At 31.2% G+C, this 21,480-nt stretch overlaps 3 protein-coding genes across 12 annotated transcripts in view; 1 reads left to right on the top strand and 2 right to left on the bottom strand.

Annotated features, from left to right (window-relative positions):
• The window catches only part of LOC105668842 (uncharacterized), a 38,415-nt gene extending 33,211 nt beyond the window's left edge, over positions 1-5,204 (top strand). For 3 of the 5 annotated variants that reach the window (XM_067354365.1, XM_012361465.2, XM_067354372.1), the window contains 9 exons: positions 299-461; positions 1,182-1,523; positions 1,630-1,927; positions 1,997-2,138; positions 2,212-2,411; positions 2,492-2,644; positions 2,713-2,836; positions 3,215-4,049; positions 4,142-5,204. In XM_067354365.1, coding sequence (XP_067210466.1) covers positions 299-461; positions 1,182-1,523; positions 1,630-1,927; positions 1,997-2,138; positions 2,212-2,411; positions 2,492-2,644; positions 2,713-2,836; positions 3,215-4,049; positions 4,142-4,371 — 2,487 coding nt within the window. In that variant the 3' untranslated portion in view covers positions 4,372-5,204. The remainder of the gene's footprint in view (positions 1-298; positions 462-1,181; positions 1,524-1,629; positions 1,928-1,996; positions 2,139-2,211; positions 2,412-2,491; positions 2,645-2,712; positions 2,837-3,214; positions 4,050-4,141) is intronic. The other 2 variants (XM_067354376.1, XM_067354379.1) reach the window with 2 other exon arrangements.
• On the bottom strand, positions 4,819-8,789 carry LOC105668841 (esterase E4). The gene is made up of 8 exons (XM_012361463.2): positions 8,393-8,789; positions 7,879-8,176; positions 7,102-7,287; positions 6,805-7,004; positions 6,507-6,663; positions 5,802-6,125; positions 5,578-5,722; positions 4,819-5,500 (listed from the first exon to the last, which is right to left on the bottom strand). The coding sequence occupies exons 1-8, from the start codon at positions 8,615-8,617 to the stop codon at positions 5,353-5,355; spliced, it is 1,683 nt and encodes a 560-aa protein (XP_012216886.1). The 5' UTR covers positions 8,618-8,789; the 3' UTR covers positions 4,819-5,352.
• Positions 8,790-9,516: 727 nt separating this feature from the next.
• The window catches only part of LOC105668843 (uncharacterized), a 42,899-nt gene continuing 30,935 nt past the window's right edge, over positions 9,517-21,480 (bottom strand). For 3 of the 6 annotated variants that reach the window (XM_067354438.1, XM_067354432.1, XM_067354445.1), the window contains 3 exons: positions 10,622-10,774; positions 10,055-10,273; positions 9,519-9,766 (listed from right to left, as the gene is read on the bottom strand). In XM_067354438.1, the coding sequence (XP_067210539.1) occupies positions 9,611-9,766; positions 10,055-10,273; positions 10,622-10,774 (528 nt within the window). In that variant the 3' untranslated portion in view covers positions 9,519-9,610. Of the gene's footprint in view, positions 9,767-10,054; positions 10,274-10,613; positions 10,775-21,480 lie in introns of those variants that run through there. The other 3 variants (XM_012361466.2, XM_067354423.1, XR_010890072.1) reach the window with 3 other exon arrangements.

Below are 21,480 nucleotides of genomic sequence, written 5' to 3'. Positions count from 1 at the left end.
AATTTTCACAGAAATAATATTGTTAATTATTCAAGATAGTCGTTTGCTTATCTTCAGCCGCGGGAAATATACTAAAGCAATTTCTCCCCATAATACGTGTAAAGTCCCCACCAAAATGCAGCAGATGTGTAAACCGTGGAAAAAGTTAATCGAAATTTATAGCCCGATCGTGTCATTGCTTTTCGTGCAGCCAAGTACGCAGCTGGCAATAATCAAGATTATCTGTGTTATATTGATTAATTGTTCGTGTCTCTGGCATATTTCCTGTGCGGAAAAAACATTTTTATTTAAATTTAAGAATCAAGAACTGCGGCCGAATGAAAAGACTAAAATAACCAGCGGAAATGGTGTATCCTGCCTGATCCTGGACGATGTGACGTATGATCACGCTGGAAAATACGAGGTTTCCGTGGAAAATTCACTGGGTAAAGAACGAAAGTTCTTCAGCTTAGCCGTAGAAGGTAAGCTATTCATTTGTATTGTTTGCATTCACAAAGATTCGTATATCCAAAAATTTATGGCATGCTGTTAAGCTGTGACTCGGCGTTACTCGACTCTCGGCCTTGACTTAATTAAACTTAATTACGCGGAGAGTATCAGCGACGCCGATCGACGATATTCAGTGGAAACGTTATCTCAGGGTTCGCCCGTGCTGTTCGCGAACGCAATTTAGAACGAGACATCACCCATTGTTTCATGCGCGTAAGTGCGTGTTGCACGGTCCAGTTCCTCTTCTCTCGCGTACAAGGCAGACGGCAGTCTCATGTGACACGCCGTGCAATAATTCCTCCTTCCCGCGCTTCCACCGCCTGCGCTTCCTCCTCTGGCATCAGCTCCACCTCTTCTTCCTTTTTCCTTGAGTTCGCCGTGTGTCTAAGTATCAGCGAGATACCGTGAGAAGGAATATACGCGTCCGCGAACAGTGTTCCAACGACGCATCTCGACGACGTAGCGCAGTGACGTACGGATTTTTTCAAAACACACGCAATCGCTCCGAGTGCGCGTTTTGACAACCCATAACATTACCGTGGAATTTAAATTAATCGCGCGTACCGCAGATAAAATGTGTGTCACAGTGATGTGTGCCACAAACGTTTGTTTTTCGGCGCGATAAATCGACGCAAAGGAGGATATAACGAGTGACTCATTTGCGGTAAGAAAAGATTTTCCTTTCCATTCAGGCCCGCCCGAGCCGATTACGGATAAGCCGAGCGTGAACCTCAGCGCTGGTCAGGCCACGATCGTCTGGCGATCACCTCCTTACGACGGAGGTCGTACGGTGATCGGATATACCGTGGAAGCAAAGCGCGCCGGTGAAAGCACGTGGACGGTAATCGCCGAGTCTTGTCACTCGTTGAGTCATACGGTACCTACAGCTAAAACAAATTCCGTCACACCGGGTGAGAGCTATCGTTTTCGCGTTCGGGCTGAGAATATCCACGGACTCAGTGATCCTGGGATGGAGTCGGAGCCAGTCAGGATTCCGAAGCAAGGAGAAGCGATGTTCCAGGAGGAAGAAGAAGGTGACTATCTAAAAATCATGTGTTATTTATTCAAAAATGTATTTTTTTAAAATACGATTTAATGAGAATTTAATTGACTGATAAAGTGACCATCTTATTTTTCAAGACGAATTCGAGTCGAGTTTCGAAGCTCGCGTAGTGGAGCCGGAAGATGGAAAACTTTTCGGCGAAAGATACGACATTCTCGAAGAGCTGGGAAAGGGCCGATACGGCATAGTTAAAAAGGTCATCGAACGAACGACAGGCATGAACTTTGCTGCCAAATTTGTTAGAACGATCAAAGCGAAAGATCGCGAGCAAGTGCGCGAAGAAGTCAGCATTATGAACGCGTTAAGGCATCCTAAACTTTTGTTGCTAGCTGCCGCTTACGAAAATCCTCGCGAAACCGTGTTGATCACGGAATAGTAAGTACATTTAATCGTCTAATATTAACTTAATTTTGATAATATTACAATATCCAAATTTCTCTTCAGTATTTCAGGTGGAGAACTGTTCGAAAGAGTGGTAGCTGACGACTTTACTTTAACCGAGAGAGACAGTATTCTCTTTATGAGACAAATTTGTCAAGGAGTCGAATATATGCACGAGAACAACATCGTGCATTTGGATTTAAAGGTACGACATTTTGCGAGTTGTTTTCAATTATTAATTTGCGGTGCATGTGCTAAACAGTTCGTCCACTTTACAGCCGGAAAATATAATGTGTTGTACGCGAACTTCTCATCAAATTAAACTGATTGATTTTGGATTGGCTCAAACTTTAAAATTGGACACACCGGTCAGAGTTCTTTTCGGCACACCGGAATTTATTCCTCCGGAAATCATAAGTTACGAACCCATCGGCACTGAATCAGATATGTGGAGCGTTGGCGTAATTTGCTATGTTCTGTGAGTGTCGATTATTTTTGAGCCATTATCTTTTTAATAATATATATCTAACTGATAGATTGTGACCGTGTAATGCGTAGACTAACCGGTTTATCGCCATTCATGGGAGATAATGATGCCGAGACCTTTGCTAATATTACACGAGCGGACTATGATTTAGAAGATGAAGCTTTCGACGCCATTTCGGATAACGCTAAGAGCTTTATTAGCGGCTTACTTATCAAACGGAAAGAGTAAGTATTCTTTATTTCATATTTACGGACTAATCCCATAAAATTAAATATGCTTTTTTTTTACACAGAACGCGCATGTCGGCTACACAATGTTTAGAACATCCGTGGATGGCACAGCAGACTGCGGCGATGAGTAGAGTAGCTCTGCCGACGGAAAAGTTAAAGAAATTCATCATACGACGGAAATGGCAGGTGCGTATCGATGAATCGGCAGTTTTGCTGAAAATTATACTGATTATTATTTTGCATGACATTAAAAGAATGAAAAAGGAAAATTGCACAAATGTAAAGTAGATAAATTTCGAACGAGAAAATAGTATGTTTTATTGATGATTGAGAACTGGTGAACATTTAATCGCATTTAATTATTTAATATTTAATATGTTTTTATATATTGATTGTGTTTTTTACCAGATTCTATTAACCAAATAACGTCTCTTGGAATATAACATTAACACCTACTTAATATGCATAATTTTTCTTTAATTTGCGGTATTGCTTTTTAAGAAATTTTAGTATGCGTTGTTTTGAGCTCAGAGTGTGCACGCGCTACGTGATTTGTTTTAACAGAAAACAGGAAATGCCATTCGTGCATTGGGAAGAATGACGATTCTCTCGGCAAATAGTAGACGTAGTCCCACGACAACGGCGGAATCTTCACCTACGCTTGAACAACAGTTTGATAGCATTGAGCTGCAATATTCTGATAAGATCAAATCAGTTCACATTAATGCCGACGCAGCAGATGCCGAAGATGCAGAACATGTCGAGACGAGCGCGGAAGAAAACTCTGCCGAAGCGGAATCACGGGCACGTTCGCACTCCACATGTGTGACAGAAGTGAACTTAAAGATATTAAAGACACCGACGGAGGAAGAAGGCAATTTGAATGGTTTTTCAAAACAAATCGAAACAGAAATGCCTAAATTAGATACCGAGTTAATTTCGAAGGCGGAAAATATTTCACAAAGAGTCACAGCACATCTAGAGATTTTGATGTCAAACAATAATAAAGCAAAGAACAAAGAATCGATAGAAAAATCTTTCGAAGTAGAACAACACACGATCTCAAAGTCGCAGGCATTGCGCAGAGTATTCCGAGGCGATTCACGCGATTCCGGAATAGGCGATTGCAGCTCGAATCAGGTGACTTCTTCGTTGCAAGTGGACGAACTTGGAATAGTATCCACCATCGAAGAAGAAGCAGATCACGAACTTCGAGAAGGTAAACGAGTGTTGAAAACAGAAGGAAATCGGCGAAGTTTAACGGCGGGGATCTTAACGGGTTTAACGCGAGACAAGGAAACTCTTTCGTACAGAACCGGAAGCATTACGGACGACAGCAAGGTAGCTACAAAGAGTGATGTGACTAAAGCTTCGTGTGAAACTAATCCTGTGCGAAAAGGTGTGTGCAAACGCAATGAAATTTGCTTGTAACATTGACGATCACTTATCATAAATAATAAAATAATATTAAAATTTCACAATTTTTTGCAGTTGCCAACGAGAGTTCGGACTCAAGGATATTAAGCGGACGTAGCCACAATAAATTTCCCTCAACCGGAAATGTGAGTCGTACGGCCAGGATGTTCGAAAGGGAAAGTGAAACATCAAAATCGGACAATTCGCAGATTCCCGCGGCGCAGCGTGCGTATTCTGCAGCTATTGTCACTGAAAAGTCGCACAACGAGAGAATACAGAAAGCTTTCGCATTCTGGAATAAGTAAAGACGTCTTTTGAAATACACGTCAAAATGCAAATACAGGAAGAAAATGCAATGTATTTAAAATACACGGCAGAATCGAAGTAGATTGATCTTCGTATCATTTTCAAACGAAATAGAAATACATTGTTTGTGAGAAGTCACGAATATGTAGAAAGATTGTTCTTTATGCAAATATACATATAGGGGCGTGATGTGCAATTCGTTGAATATAGTTGAAATCATAATACTTGCTCGTTCCTAACATTTAAAACACGCAAATTATTTTTACCTCTTGTATTAATTATAGATCGTACCAATACTAAAGGGACACGCACTTGTTAGAATGAGCGATCATTCCCATAGAGAATTTATGCAAAGAACAATTTGTAATTTTTGTCGCTCGCGTCGCAGAGTCCGCGGAGAAATCCGGCTCTCAGAATCTTTGTATCACAATTTGCTTCTTAATCTGTTTTTTTTTTTTAATTTATTTATTTAAACGCTATTTGTAACTGCACCAACAAGTTAAAAAAATCACGTTTGTTGTACTGAAAATATATAAGTTTCTCCAATGTAATTTCTGTAATTAGTGCTATATAATCGGCACTTTTATTAAATACCTTACCTTACGTTACGAGATGCGATTTTTGACAAATGTGTACATAATTGAAAATATAATATTTCATGAACAAATAACGATATTGTATTTAGTATTATACTCTACTGGATACATAAGTGCAATTGAATTTGAAATTATTATTTGCAAAACATTTCCCCGCAGTTGTACTGTAAAGATAAAACGGGCAACATCTGTATTATAAATTATTTACATAGAAAAATAAAGAACATATCTATATATCTATATGCAAATTATATTGATAAGTGCCTCTACAAATAGAGAGGTATTCATTATTTTATGTGGTACATAATGTTTTAAACACTGACAGTGTATAAACCAACAACCATTAAAATTTTATGAGTTAACATATTATCATTCGTACAACTCTTATAACGTCGAGTCTCGCAGTATGTAATCGTAATCAGTAACGGTTAAAACTTGAAGAGTATCTCCGATGTCTAGGCAGTTAAAGGCATCCGCTGTTGCTGGTGGCCAAATAGTATTTATATGCTGATCAAAGGCAGGTGTAGGATTGCTAAAGACAGAAAAGTACATTTAAATATTCTTACAATCTTTTTTAACAACATCCGTGCATTATTCATACATACTTACCCTGTTTTTGCGAAATTACTCCACATAGTCGTAAGAATTTCTAATATTTTCCGATCCTTCGAATTTACCGCCGGCGGTTTAGGATCATTGACCTTACATTTAGGTATGTAAAAAAGGTATGACAATTCGTCGGTATGAGAAGCTCCTAAAATGCCAATTACATAAAACTCAAAACAGAGATTGACTGAGCCATAAAAGTTTTATAAAAAAGTTGCACAAATTACCACATAAAGCTAATTTATTTCCGTTGAGTCGTGTGGTGGTCATCTCGTTACCGATATATGAAAATTTATACAGATAAGCCGGCGCCTGTTTCCTTTTTCTTCGTTTATCCGTAAAAGTTTTAATAGCGATATCGAAGTAAATATCACTCAGAAGTCGTAAAAGAGATGGGATATTCTCTTCAGTGAACGGCTTATTATTTAAATACCATTGTTTGGCTCGCTCCGTCAATTGCATTATTTTTTGTGGGTCTTCTGAGTCCGTAAGTGTTTGTATTTTACGTGGTAAATCTTCGTATTGCGTTTTTAAAGTGTTTTCACTGGTATCTATTAGCGGATAAATAATCTATAAGTTATTAATTTTAAAAATACAAAGCTATGTTGAAAATTTTACATAATTGTAAAATGTAATATTTAATATACATGTAACTCTACAAAAAATAAGCAACACTTTTCAGATGCTCAAAATTAAGCAATTTTTAAACCACTAAAATTTGGTGAAAAATTATCATTTCTAGAAAACAGCCTAAAGCACGTAAAAACACAAATTTCAAGCTTTTAAATACTTTTTTAATTTTTTGTTTGCGACGATTTTTTGCCAAGTTTCAGTGGTTTGAAAATTGCTCGATTTTATGCGTCTGAAAATTGTTTCCCATTTCTTGTGGAATAGTATATAAATTCATTAATTTATAACAATTTTTAATACACCTTTAAGAAACATGATATATTCATAAGAAGTAGAACCAAGCATAATTGGTATATCATTGTCATCATGAAGCAACTGAGAAATGGGACGTGGAAGAAAAGGTGTCTTTGCTTTTTCATCGATCGTGGGTCTAAATGGGATATTAATAATGCGTTGTTCCTACAAAAAATCTTGAGTATTTAGCAATACAATCATTAACATAACGTTGGTTATATAAAATAGATAAATTCTTAAATAGTGCATTAAGCTAATTCAATACTTAGAAATAATATAAAGTAGAATTATTAAAAAGCAATTTACCAGATCAAAAATCTTATACTGCGTCGCGACGATTTCGCTGGCGGGTACTGTTTGTAGAAATTCAACAACTTTCTCAGGGTCCTTAGAATCGTTACCGAGTAATGATGCGAGTCTGAAACCATTATCTTCCGGTTTGTTCTTCAATACCGCCCAATTACATGTAGCTATACCACTCTGAAGAATGGCTTTGTGGAAAAGACCTAGAAAAATGTAAAATAATATTAATATTTCATTCTCGAGCAGAATATTTTTGTTATATTATTACTTGTTATTGCTAAAAATAAATTATACGCATACCTTTGGATAGCGGCGATAGCATAAGTAAATGCGTGGATGAACTACCTGCACTAATACCAAAAACAGTGATATTGTTAGAATCTCCGCCAAAAGTTTCGATATTTTCTTTGATCCATTTCAATGCAGCAGCCTGATCTTTTAAACCTTGGTTTCCGCTTGCTATCTCATGATCAAGATTCAAGAAACCTTGAAAGTTTAAAGTGTACTTAAGACAACGTACGATAAACGTTCTACATATATGTTATCATACACTCAAAAAAATATTTCGCTGATGTAGTTAGATTTCTAGATATCGCAACAAGAATGTATCGCTATTTTTCGTATCTGTAAAAACATTGTTTGTCACATATAGAATTTATAGCAGTAATGTTCTAGCAATAACTTCTGAAAAATTTAGGTACCATTGCTAAATGTTATTCATTGCATGATCTAACACGTGATTGATCTTATATAGATTGGCGCTTTAGAGAAACTTTCTTTTTAAAGTTCACAAACAATACAGATATATATTCTGTTTCTGTTATCTAAACTGATTAAGTAATTACATATGCAATATCACAACAGTTGCTAATCATTTATCTGTTTTAGTTAATTTTTTACACCTAGAAAATTTTAGCTATTATTGCAAGATCATTTTTTTGAGTGTAGATACACGTGATATTTTCCAGAAATATAGTATAGAATTTTTAGAATAGAATAGAACACATAAAATTTCTTGAAATTTGCATTATTTAAAAGAAACTGTGATACTCCAACTCTCGTTGGAGTAAATCTCACCGAGAGCACCGAGTCTATAATTTATAGACACCAGAATTACGCCTTTTGCTAAAAGATAATCGGGTCGCTTGTCAGTGTCGTTGCCACTGCCAACAAAATAGCCTCCACCATGAACCCAAACCATAACTGGATTCCGCTTTGTTCCATATATATTTTCCGGTATAAAAACATTAAGGTAAAGACAATCTTCGCTACCGATCAACGTTGGATTTGGCAATGATGTTAATTGTATACATTCACTGCCAGCATTTCTGGAAGCATCTCGGACACCTGCCCAAGCAGCGGGAGGCTCGGGATCCTAATTTTGAACAATGGTAGAATACGATTCAATATTAAGTGAGACCATAATGTGAAAATAATAAAAGCTGCACGATCTCCATTATTGATTTTTTGAAATGTAAATGCATTAGAATAATTATAAAATATTTTTAAACAGCTGCAATATAGTATAAAAAATAAATGTGTAAAAATTATAAAGACAAGTTGTTTGATAGTCAATTTGATAGTAAATTACCTTAAATCTTAGCTTGCCCACTGGCGGAGCCGCAAAAGGTATGCCTTTAAAAGCGATGTAACGAGAACCGAGAACATTTTCTTCAAAGATTCCTTGTAGTTTGCCTTGTTTCACAGTTACAATTGGTTTATCCATAATAGAATAAAAACTATTTTTATTTATAATAGAAAAAAGAATGCGTTTACTCCGATTTATGATTTGTGTGATACACATATGATACTGCATGTGTTGTATTTTAGATACTGCAACCTTCAAAGTCTGTACATTGCTTATATATTAAAACTTGATATGCTGAAGTAGCGATAAGCGATAACTCAGACAATTAAGAATGTGTGCTATCATGCATACATATATGTATATATACAGGGTGTCCGATAACTCGCGGACCAACGCTAGTGAGCGGATAGAGCACATTAAACAGAATAGAAACGTTCTGTACTATTTTGCAATTCTCGCAATAATTATTTAAGTATTAATTAAAAAAGATTGCCGAATAAGCGCGCGGCTAGACCGTAGGATGTAACTGTAGGCTTCTGCCCGCTTGCTTGCTGTTCGCGCGTACTGCGACTCTCGTCGCACGACCAAACATTTCGTTGCCGTGCGACGTGCGCCGTGTGCCGTGCTACGGTCTAGCCGCGCGCTTATTCGGCAATCTTTTTTAATTAATACTTAAATAATTATTGCGAGAATTGCAAAATGGTAAAGAATTTTTCTGTTCTGTTTAATGTGCTCTATCCGCTCACGAGCGTTGGTCCGTGAGTTACCGGACACCCTGTATATATCTGTGTATTTTGCACTTTTGATCGTGAGTCATATTGACTTGTAAAGCTGTTTTAAATATTTCTATTTCGTAACTTATATCTTTGTTTATTATAAAAATTAGTTTATATTCGTATTTCATAATTTAATAATTATCATAAAGAATATTAGCTCGGGATTTTATGGCAAATCGTCATTTTGTCTTTGTCATGTATATCATTGCCTAACTTTTATATAACTGTTAATATTGACACTGGATTTTGTCACATTTTGTAAATAGTCGATAATCAAATAATAATAATGAAAAATTAGTATTGTGCATTAAAAAACTATAAAAAATTTCTTTTATATATAAAACAAAATAACTTTATTTTTTATAAAAAATAATATACGTATTTTTATTACTAAACATTTGTTACATTGCACATATAATATTTTTTAATTTTTTTAGATACGATGTCATGCGTTTTTGCTTTGATTCATTGCGACATTGTTTGACACTTTGATCGGATTCAATGATTTTTGAAGTAATCGATTGCATTGGCTTGTTGACACAGATAACAGCTCTGCTACTTTTTGTGTGTTCTGCTTCTCTTCCGAGGACGATTTTTTAATCTGTATAATAATAGAATAGATAATTATTATCATAATAGTTCTATCATGTGTTCATGATAATAATATTTCAGTAACAGAAGAAAAATAAAGAAACAAAGATGTAATTATTATTTACATTAACTGTAGTTATAATTTTATTAAATCAAAAATTTTATTTCTATATTTTTATTTTTTGTCTAGGATAATTAATGTTTTATAATACTTAAAAAAAAGAAAAAACATATATCTATAAAAAATTTCTTTCTACTATTTCCAAAACATATGCAAATTAGATCAATTTTTACTTACTTCGTCAAATTTTCTTCTAACTTTGTATCCTCTATACGTAGCCTGTATCGTAGTAGCTGCTTCTTCTTCAGACTTGGCCGAATCTTGATCTTCGAGATATCTTGATTTTCTCGTGATCTTTTGCTTATTTGCGGAAAACATAGCATTCTGTTGTTTGCAATTATAAACATCCGATACATTCCTTTCTTGTCGACCCTCGTACTTTGATTTATCGATAACCTGAGTAAAAGTACTTCCTTTTACATGTAATCATATGAAATCGTGTGTAATAATGTCTAAACAATTTTGATTATATAAAACGTGTAATTATCATCGTTTCGATAACAATCATTTACACAATACCTCTCTTCGTACTTTCTCACGTATTCCTATATTACATATCAAGGAAGACCACTGACATAATGTGTGCATTCCAAATATTTACTACAACTCTTTTGTCGCACACATGACAGTATTTCGGCGCATAAAATATATAAGATACTGAACATGGTGAAAAAGCCAAGAAAAAAAACTAAGACAAAAGCTTTTTAAATTAAGTTGTGTTATATGTAATACATACTATCGTACCATCTGAATTTCACGCTGATGCTCATACATGTATTTGGAACATGTATTCTTTAAGAAATCTGCAGGTTTTCTCGGCGATTCACCTGCTCCGCGATACTTCGTATCGTGAGCGATAAATTTATTATTTCCATTTCTGTCGCATTGAAATTTGTGCTGTAATAAGTAAAAATACGGTATGGTTTCAATAGAAAATATGTAAATTAAGAATAAATAGTTAATTGTAAGTAGATCATCGTAATTATATACGTATTATAATTTTAAATGTAAGAAGAGATTGAAGTAAAATGTATTTTTGTGTTATAAAACTAAATAATTTTTACTATGTAAAGGATAGATGACGTTATGTAGAAATTTTACAAACTTAATTTAAATTTGTTTTAAGTAATTATTTTTTCTTCTGTTGTAGGTCAGCTCAACAATCAGTACGAGAACATAGATAGCAAACATAATGTTATAAGTCAATCTATTGTAATCACACATTGACAGAAACTTCTGTGTTACACTTTATGATATTTTAACAAATAAAAACCTGCAAATAATTGAAAGAAATAGATACAAAAAATTTATTTCAAAATTCCTGTCAAGAGGGACAACATATATGAGTGTTAATCATGTGATACGATGAGAATCACGGATATCTAAGGAAAAACGTACTCGTGGCCAAATACAAGTAGCCAATAAGTAGCCTATATGTGAATAGACAAATGAAAGTCAAAAACTATTTGTATGCAAATAATAAGTCGATAGCTTCTCATTATCACTGTGTACTTCAGAAAACGCAGACGTTAGGAAGTTTCAAATTGATAAGATGAACAAAGTGATATTGTAATGTTAATCATTTTTATATTAAATAGATTAAATAATATTTTCTGGTGTTAAGTAGCGTTGAGAATTTACCCTATCTGTGTATATTTTAATGCTACTTGATAAATTTATTATAAAAATTATATTGCAATTATTGCCAACAAGACAAAATATTCTTACGAATTATTTTGTACTTTCCTTTCGGTGCTCGTCGACATCAACAATCATTTATGTGGCAACTATTACATATCATTTCAAATTAAATAATGTTATAATATCATGTTCTGGTATACAGACGAATCGGGATCTAACGGCCGGTTCAGTGCGGGCATTTATGGCCTAAAGACAGACCATAGACAAAGCATTCCGATGGGTGAATTAGCCTCAGTCTTTCAAGCTGAGGTCTTGGCCATCCTTGAATGGCCTACTACTACTACTAATATCATATTACTTTGTGTATCAGAATAAGATTTCACAAACATTTATTATTAATAATATTAGTAATGGGACTAATTATTCTTTGTTAGAAACATCGAAAAAATTGTATTCTTGAAATATATACTTAATAAATAAGCCCTCTTAATAGATATTCTTAATGAATAAATACAAAAAAATGTATTTTCTTAAAAAGTATAACTTTCTTAAAGATTTAATAAATAACAAATATCCACTTTTAAAACTTTTTTGTTATCATGCTTAACGATTCCAAATATTAAATAATATGATGCTAAGAGAAAATCCTATTTAGCATATTTATTTACACATTAAGAATATCTGATACTCTTTAGAGGATTTTTCTCTTAAACTAAGAGGATCTTCTTGGCGCTTATTTTAGAGGAAGATATAAATATAAGTGAAATATTCTTAAGATAAGAATACAATTTTTTCGGTGAAGTAGATGTTCTATTCTGTGTTGTGCACAATATTAATTATGGATCATAAGTTTCAATCATAATTTTGATACGTGAAATTTAACGAGAAAAATAAGACAAAAATTACTAATTGGAACATTTAACGTCTTGGAATAGCCATATTAGTTTGTCAATTAATATACGTATATGTTACTGTAAAAGAACGAAATTTGGTAAATTTTAAGATGCATAGTTGCAGCTATACATGTAACACATTTAACTTGACCAGTTAATTTATATTATATTACTTTTATAATTGTTTGTTGTTTTAATATTTTTTGTATGTGTGTTGGACGTACTGTATAATAAGTATTTAATTTAGTGCAAACTGTGTGCGCGCGTGTGTGTGTGATGATTTTTTATGAACCTCGTGGATTTAGTTCTAGAATAGTGATACACTACATTTTAATCCCCTTTGCACAATTACATTAATGACTGTAAAATAAAAATTAAAAGTATAATATTTCATATCTTCAATAAAAATAACATTCTTCCATAAAGTTTTATTATATTCCGCATTACTACAAATAATACATTGGTTGCTCATGATTTTAAGTTTTCCACAAAAAAAAGCCAGAATTTATATCATCCTATCAAACTTTTCGAATTTTAATTGCGATTTTCATCTATTTTCCGTGCGCGTGTGAAACTAAATTTTAATACTTTTAGATAATTTAATAGATTTTTATCTGTTTTTAATTATCTTACTAATTTGATCTTTTCTTTCACGAAATGTAATACTTTCCTATAGAAGTCATGTATAGAATGTACATTACTTAATGTTAATTAAACCTTTAAATTTGTAAACAAATTTTGATAATTGAAAGAAATAAATTCGTAGAAACTTTTTATTTTGAGATTCTTCTCCAAAAAGAGCATATACGAGTTAATAACGTGATATTATAAAAATCATGAAAGTATAAGGATAAGTATAAGGATAAACATATTTGTGGCCGAAGCCAATAAGTTTGACGCAAATGGACAAATCAAAGTCAAGTATTATATGTATGGTATGTATGTAATGAGCCGATTGCTTCTCATTGTCACGGTGTCGTTCAAAAAACACAGACGTTCGAAAGTTTGGAACTGGTAAGATGAACATAGTGATATTATAATGCTAATACCAGTACTTGTTATATTATATTGCATAAATAAGGTTTTGCTATTAATTTATGTCGAGTTTTCAATATTTGAATATTTTATTGTAATTGATACATTTATATTCCAATCATTGCCGACATGACAACATATTCTGTCGAATTTCTTTAGAATTTTATACTTCTCTTTCGATCCTCTCGTCGACATTAACAATCATTTATACGACAATTATTACATATCGTTTCGAATTGAGTGATGTTAAATAACATCACGTCACTTTGTGTATTAGAATAAAATTTAACATTTATTATTCATAAGATTAGTACTGGAAGCAGTTATCCTTCGCTAGAGGGTAAACATACTGTTACATTTTGTGTACAATTTTAATTATGAATCATATGTGTAACGTATATATATATAACTATTTCACATTTATTCCGTTATTAAATAATTAAATATAACGTGTAATAAAATTTTTTAACGTGAAAAGTGTTATTAATACAGATTACTAATGGAAACATTTAACATGTATTAGTGGCCACGCGATTTCTTTTTCTCACATTATATATATATATTTTAAATATACTATATTTTTCCTTCTGCAAGCAGTTCGACGTTAAATTTCTTACTTGCGACGAAATAAAAATTAATCTTTTTTATTATTTTACATAAATTTAGCATTCTACATCAGCGCTCGGAATTAGTTGAACATTTCGAGCCGATTCCCAAGACGACGCCTTCTGTTCCCCCACTACCGCCCGGCCGCTGGCAGCCGAGCCGCTGATAGCTCTGCCTTAGGAGCGTTTTATATCAGAAATAGGCTGAATTGTTTAGGCATCTCTCAAGAAATCGTAACATTTTCTTCGTTACATAAATAATGTTTATTTTCATTAATAATTAAATATATATATATTATGTATTAATAGAAATAAATATTATTTATGTAGCAAAGAAAATATTACTATTTTCTGAGAGGTGTCTCAACAACCCAGCCTATTTCTTATATAAAACGCTCCTGAGCCAGAGCTATCGGCGGCTCGGCCGCCAACAGGCGGGCGGTAGTGGGGGAACAGGAGGCGTCGTCTCGGGAATCGGTCCGAAATGTGCAACTAATTCCGAGCGCTGTTCTACATCATTAATTTCAAACAATCAAGAAAGCATTGCAATAATAATAAACCTAAATATAAATTAAATAAATTAAATTTTTTTATTTTCTAGCAGGAAAAGACTATATAGAATCTCACAATGCTTGTAAAGGAAATAATAAGGATCCTTTCATGGATATTATTACTTGGTAATGACACGATTGTATATGATGTACATCACACGTTGTGTGTTTACATCACACATAAGCAAATTATTCGTTAATTATTTTCTTCATGTTATATATTTTAAGTGTAAAATATAATATCTACATTTTTGTTGAATTATTTTCTGCGTTTCTATACAAAACATACATTTCTTAATTACTTATATTTCTTTCTAAATAATTCACTCTAATACTGACTTTAAACATTAATAGACTTAATTGGGAAGAAACTTAATAAAAATACATTCTAATAATTTAGCAGCTCACTTTGTTAAATTAATAATATAATTTTTTCGATCAAGTAAAAAAAGTTTTTCCTAAAATTTTTTTATTTCTAATATTAATTCAAAAGATATTTGTGTTATTAACGAACTATCTATTAGTTATTAATAAAATTGGTTATTCACTCAATTTATTTTTTCAGGTATTGTAATGCAAAATATCCATACACAAAATAAAACATACGATGAAAATATATACTCAAGACATACTCAGAAAACTACATCGAACTCCATAAACACAGATGAAAAAGTCGACACAAAAAAAGGAATATATATAATATTTGTCTTTGTTATGTCATCATTTGTGGGTATTGCTGTAATTTGGTGTATGTAAGTTCACTTCGTCTTAATATACAGGGTGATTTTCTTAAACGTACTCATTGTATATCCTGTAAACAATACATTATTTTGCTTGAGGGCAAAAAAATTACACTATGTACATAGATACCGTAGATCACGATAAAAATATTTTCAACCTCCAAAAATCGCTCCTTGCGAGTTTTCTGGGGGACATGCTACCCCTATTTCAGTATTTTCAAATGGGAAGTGTATATTTTGACTTAGGATTCAATTTCTACGCAAAAAATAAGACTTTTTTATTCTTATCATTTTTTTAATTTTCCCAAATTTCGTACATATAGCTTTTCCTGTAGTTTTGTCTGTTATATATTTTTTCCTCGAGGCAAAATAATGCGTCCTTTCCGAAATATTTAATGAGTACGTTTACAAGAATCACTCTGTATATATGTATATATATATGGTATATATATATATATATATATACATATAATTTTACATGTGTCATTAACTTTCATAACAATTATATAAACAAATCATAATTAATATAATATTTCATAAAAAAATTAGAATTTTGACAAAATAATATTAACTACTTATTCTGTACATTTCTTGCTGATGAATTTTATTACATTAGAAAACTAAATAATGATAATAATTGTTATGAAAACAAATAATTTTATAAATTAAAATACAACATGGCAATTTTAGTAAAATTTCTAGAAATTATCTTGGGGGTTATACTTACACAAAATGAAATTAATCTTTTAAAGTGCACGAATAAATATTAGATTGCAAATGCCTATTGCCTTTTTCTCTTGATAACAAAGATAACAGATAGTCCTTTTCTGTGTTAATTATTTAAAAATTATTGTCGTATTACAGTATTTTCAAGTCAGCAGATTATGTAAATGCATATAAATGATTCAATGCGCTCAAATAGAATAAAAATAATTCTATAACAATTATTAATGTAGGAAAAGATACACCATAAGGAGACAGCCTGAAATAAGGGAGCACGAAAACGGGCAGCCTCGCGGCGTCATATTTGAAGCAAACAATGTAAGTAAAATATCCAGTCGAATATACGTGACAGAATTCATAGGGTAATCCAATAACTATAATATTCTCGATTATTTTCAAATTATTGCATTATAATAAATAGATTCTTATATAATACAATCTATTCTTTTGTTCAATACAGTTATTTCCGAGATTTGAAAATCATGTTCGGAATGGCATTGAAAATCCGAGATAATTAATCACATTTTATCGTTTGTAGCTCCACGCGAAATATTACGCTGCTGCTCATTCGCCGTGAACTGTGTGCTATGCGTAAAACACATCGCTCTAAAAGAGAGCGTCAAATTAGCCTTTTATTGAAGTTATTTCGTGCAAGTCATTATTATAAGTAATTTCCATGGTATTTATAACATGAGAGAATATTATAGAAACAGTAATGAGTATCTAACAACAGTATTTGGAAAACGGCTTAGAATCGTTGCAAACGTAAAAGTATCTGTCGTTTAATAAAATAAAATGACCAAATATAAGAAAACAACTGCTTTCATACCAAATTAGCTTGATCGCTGAATAATGTTAATCGTTATCACACGGTAACGACAAAATTTATAATTATCGATTTCTGGAATATATTTTCATGTTAAAAACATCACTAAAATTATTTATAAATTTAAATGGGGGCTAGTTTCAAGCTCTTTGTTAGCTCAAATGCGTTCCAACGTGTAGCACACAATTGGCGAGTAAGCGCCAACATGATATTTCGCGTAGAACAATAAATGACGATTAATTGTCACGGATTGCACAGCAATCCCGAACAGTCATTTTTATTTTTTTCAATAAATTGCTATTATTTATATGCATTTTGTAATAGTGACAAAACCAAATATAAAAACTTATAATATAAAATCGTTATAATACAAAATAATTATTCAATAATCACATTTTTATAGAACAAGTTGATCATTAACCAAATAAGTTTTTTGATACATAAATGTGCGCATAACGAATTTGTTACATTATATCATGAAGGCATAATATATATCATCTAATTTTTTAAACAAAGAAATATTGTTCTCGAAAATTACTGTCAATTCACTTTTTTCAGGAGGAAAATGAGAATGACGAGGAAATTATACATGTGTGTGGATAATTTTCTGACTTTTTTTTTAACGTTACTTCAAAATTTCATTTATTTGTGACATTTTGTAAATTTCAAAAAATATAGTGTCAAAATTAGTATCTTTTTATTAACATATTGAAATTTTAATTGTTATTTTAAAACTAATTAATATTAATTTAATTGTTTTTTTACTTCAGACTATTATCGTATACATTACAATATGATTGACTAATATAGTTAAGCTTGCTTATAACATGACAAAATATTGACTTTGGCATTATTTTTTTATTACTAAAGTTTTTAGAATATAGTACCTAGCATTTAAAAATACTAACTGTAGAAAGAAATGTTTTAGTAATATTGTATAAAAAATGTTAAACAGCTTTCTCACACCTAAGTTAATTTCTAATCAGTTCGCAACTAATTTAAAAATTAATCTTTATAACAACAATGTTGAAGGCTATTCTCAAAAGCAGCACATATTTTGACTTTTTACTTTTTATAACTCTTCAGTTTTTATTGTCATGTTTTATATAAAAATGTCAATACATCCATAATTTTTATATAAAAATTTGAAACAATTTAAAAAATCTTATAATTAAATTCAAACAAGATTAATGTATATACATATTACTGTTAATGTTGTAAGTAACAGATACATAACTAAAAAAAGACTTTAGTAATAAATATTTTTAATATGTAAATAAACTCGAATACTTCTAAATAAATCTTGCATTTTATTTTACTAAAAAATAGATTTATTAAATTAGAAGTTAAAAATTATTTTAATTGTACATATTTATTATCGAAGTCGTTTCATTTATAAAAATTTGGTGTTTCTACTATAGAATGCGCCTATTGATAAAATGAAAAAAATTGGAGTTATTTTTATACATGCAATTTCATATTGCTATATATATAAATTTGTAACGTATAAAAAAATACGAATGTATAACATGTAATAAAATATATACATTTATGTGCCGGTGATTATGAAAGTGAACTAAGTCAAAAATTTTTTTAAATTGATTTATCACTTATTTTGTGTTATACCGATCTATAAAGTCGAAATATTTCAAAATAAAAAATCATCAAAATTTTTGACTTAGTCCACTTTCATAATCACCGGCACATGTGTATAATAAGTATCTATATATATATATTTATTATATAAAAATATAGACATATAATATGTCGATGTATTTTTAGGTCTTAAAGTTGCAACTATTCATGCAGTACATTTAGTTCATAGCCAGTTATATATACAGTGTAGCTTGTTACTTTAATAATTTTTGTATGTGTGTTGAGCGACCTGTATAATAAGTATTTAATTTAGTTCAAATCCACTTACAAATTTATATGAAAACCTCGTGAATTTAGTTCTAGGATAGCGATACACTTCATTTTAATCTCTTTTGTACAATTAAATTGATAAATGTAAAATAAATATTAAAACTATAATATTTTATACGTTCAATAAAAATAACATTCTTCTATAAAGTTTTATTATATATTTCGGATTCCTAAAAATAATACATTACTGTACACGGAGAAAATTATATAGCAAAAATTATTATGTACGGCAGTAACCGTGGACCATGAAGCTGCGGACCCAAACACGTGTGAAAAACATAGTAAAATTTTTTATAATTCCTTCATGGTCCGCAGCTACTACCGTACATAGTAATTTTTTATATAAAATTTTCTCCGTGGAGCAATTTCAGTTGCTAATAATTTTAGGTTGCCGATCAAAAAAGCCAGAATTTATATCATTCTATCAAATTATTCGTATTTTAATTGCAATTTTCATCTATTTTTCGCGCACGCGGGACTAAATTTCATTATCTTCGGATAATTTAACAAATTTTTATCTATTTTTAATTGTCTTATTAATTCTCTTCTTTCACGAAATGTAATACTTTCCTACAGATGTCATATACATATGTATAGTCATAGAAGTCATATATACAAACAACATTGTTAACTAAATTTTTATAAAATAGCCAAAGCATAAATAAATTATTAAAACAATATAAATTTCGAGAATTTAGCCAATCCATTTATAACAAAAAACTAAAATTTTTAAATTTAATCCACTAAATATTTTAACTTGTAATCCGTTAATTATTATTACTAATTAAAAGAAAATCTTACAATGTGAAAAATTCGTGATATAAAATAGATATTTTATAAGAGCTGATTTAAAATTTCTTTAATATTTCTTTAAATTATAAATTTTGGTAATGACTTCTTTTGTATAGGCCAGTTCAACAATCAGTATAAAAACATTTATAACAAATACAGTGTTATGTGCTAAATCCAATCACACATAAACGGAAACCTTTTTGTGTATTATATTTTACAATCTTTAATTACATAAAAATTCGCAAACTGAATCTAACAAATGAAAGAAATAGATTCGTAAAAACTTTTTACTTTGAGATTTCTCTCAAAAAAACAGTTCAAGCGAGTTAATAATGTGATATTATGAAAATCATGAAACTATAAGGATAAACATATATGTGACCGAAGCCAATAAGTTTGACGCAAATCGACAAATCAAAGTCAAGTATTATATGTATGTATGTAATGAGCCGATTGCTTCTCATTGTGACGGTGTCGTTCAGAAAACACAGACGTTCGAAAGTTTGGAACTGGTAAGATGAACATAGTGATATTATAATGCTAATACTTGTTATATAAAATTGGTTAAATAAGGTTTTGCTATTAATTTATTTCGAGAGTTTTCAATATTTAAATATTTTATGTTAATCGATAAATTTATATTGCATCACTACCGACATGACAACATATTCTGTCATATTTCTTTAGAATATTATACTTTTATTCGATCCTCTCGTCGACATTAACAATCGACAATAGGACAATTATTACATATTATTTCAAATTTAGTAATGTTAAATAACATCATGTTGTGTATTAAAAAAAATTTAACGGACATTTATTTTTCGTAAAATTAGTACTGAAAGCAGTTATCTTTTGCTAGAAAATAAAACTTATTGTTTTATTTTGTGTACAATATTAATTATGAATCATATGTGTAACGTATACAGGGTGTTTCATAATGTCCGTGCCAACTCTCGTGTGCGAATAGAGTGCGGTAAACTGAATAGAAAAATCCTTTACCGTTTTGCAATTTTTGCAATAGTAATTGAGATATTAATTAAAAGGGATTGACAAATAATCGCGCGTTGCGCGTAGCTAGATCGTGGGCTGTACACTCTAAACGTGACAAACACGTAGCGAGAGCAGAAGTGATATGCATTGTTATTTTTCGTTGCCATGCGATTCTCATTGCTGTCACGCCTAGAGCGTACAGGCTACGATCTAGCCGCGATCAACGCGCGATTATTCGTCAATCCCTTTTAATTAATATCTCAATTACTATTGCGAAAATTGCAAAACGGTAAAGGATTTTTCTATTTAGTTTACCGCACTCTATCCTTACACGAGCGTTGGCACGGACATTATAAAACACCCTGTATATATAAAACTATTTCACATTTATCCAGTTAATAAATAATTAAATTTAATGTGTAAAATTTAACGTGAAAAGTGTTATTAATACAGATTACTAATGGAAACCATTAATGTCTGTTAGTGGCCACGCGATTTTGTTTTCTCAATTAATATATATATTATAAATTTTTTATTTTTCCTTTTGCAAGCAATTTGGCGCTAAATTTCTTACTTGCGCCGAAACAAAAATTAATGTTTTTCATTATTTTACATAAATTTAACATATCTACATTATTGATTTCAAAGAATGAAGAAACATTAAAAGACATAATTGCAATAATGATAAACCTTAGTATAAATTAAAAAAATTTTTTAAATTGTAAATTATTTTTCTATTTTTTAGCAGGAAAGGACCATATAGGATCTCACAATGCCTGGTATAAAGCAAATAATATGGACTGTCTTTTTGCTTTTAATTGCTGGTAATGACATGATCGTATATGATGTACATCACACATTGTGTGTTTACATCATAT

This window comes from Linepithema humile, chromosome 1, assembly GCF_040581485.1.
Source record: "Linepithema humile isolate Giens D197 chromosome 1, Lhum_UNIL_v1.0, whole genome shotgun sequence".
Taxonomy (NCBI): Eukaryota; Metazoa; Arthropoda; class Insecta; order Hymenoptera; family Formicidae; genus Linepithema; species Linepithema humile.
This window is presented reverse-complemented; position numbering and strand designations above follow the sequence as displayed.

Excerpts from the sequence above, each read along its gene's own strand:
- LOC105668841 (XM_012361463.2), bottom strand. The coding sequence starts at position 8,617 with ATGCAGTATCATATGTGTATCACACAAATCATAAATCGGAGTAAACGC. Across the intron at positions 7,288-7,878 it reads TTATAGACTCGGTGCTCTCG|GTTTCTTGAATCTTGATCAT; the intron begins GTGAGATTTACT and ends TAAACTTTCAAG. Across the intron at positions 7,005-7,101 it reads GCTATCGCCGCTATCCAAAG|GTCTTTTCCACAAAGCCATT; the intron begins GTATGCGTATAA and ends ACATTTTTCTAG.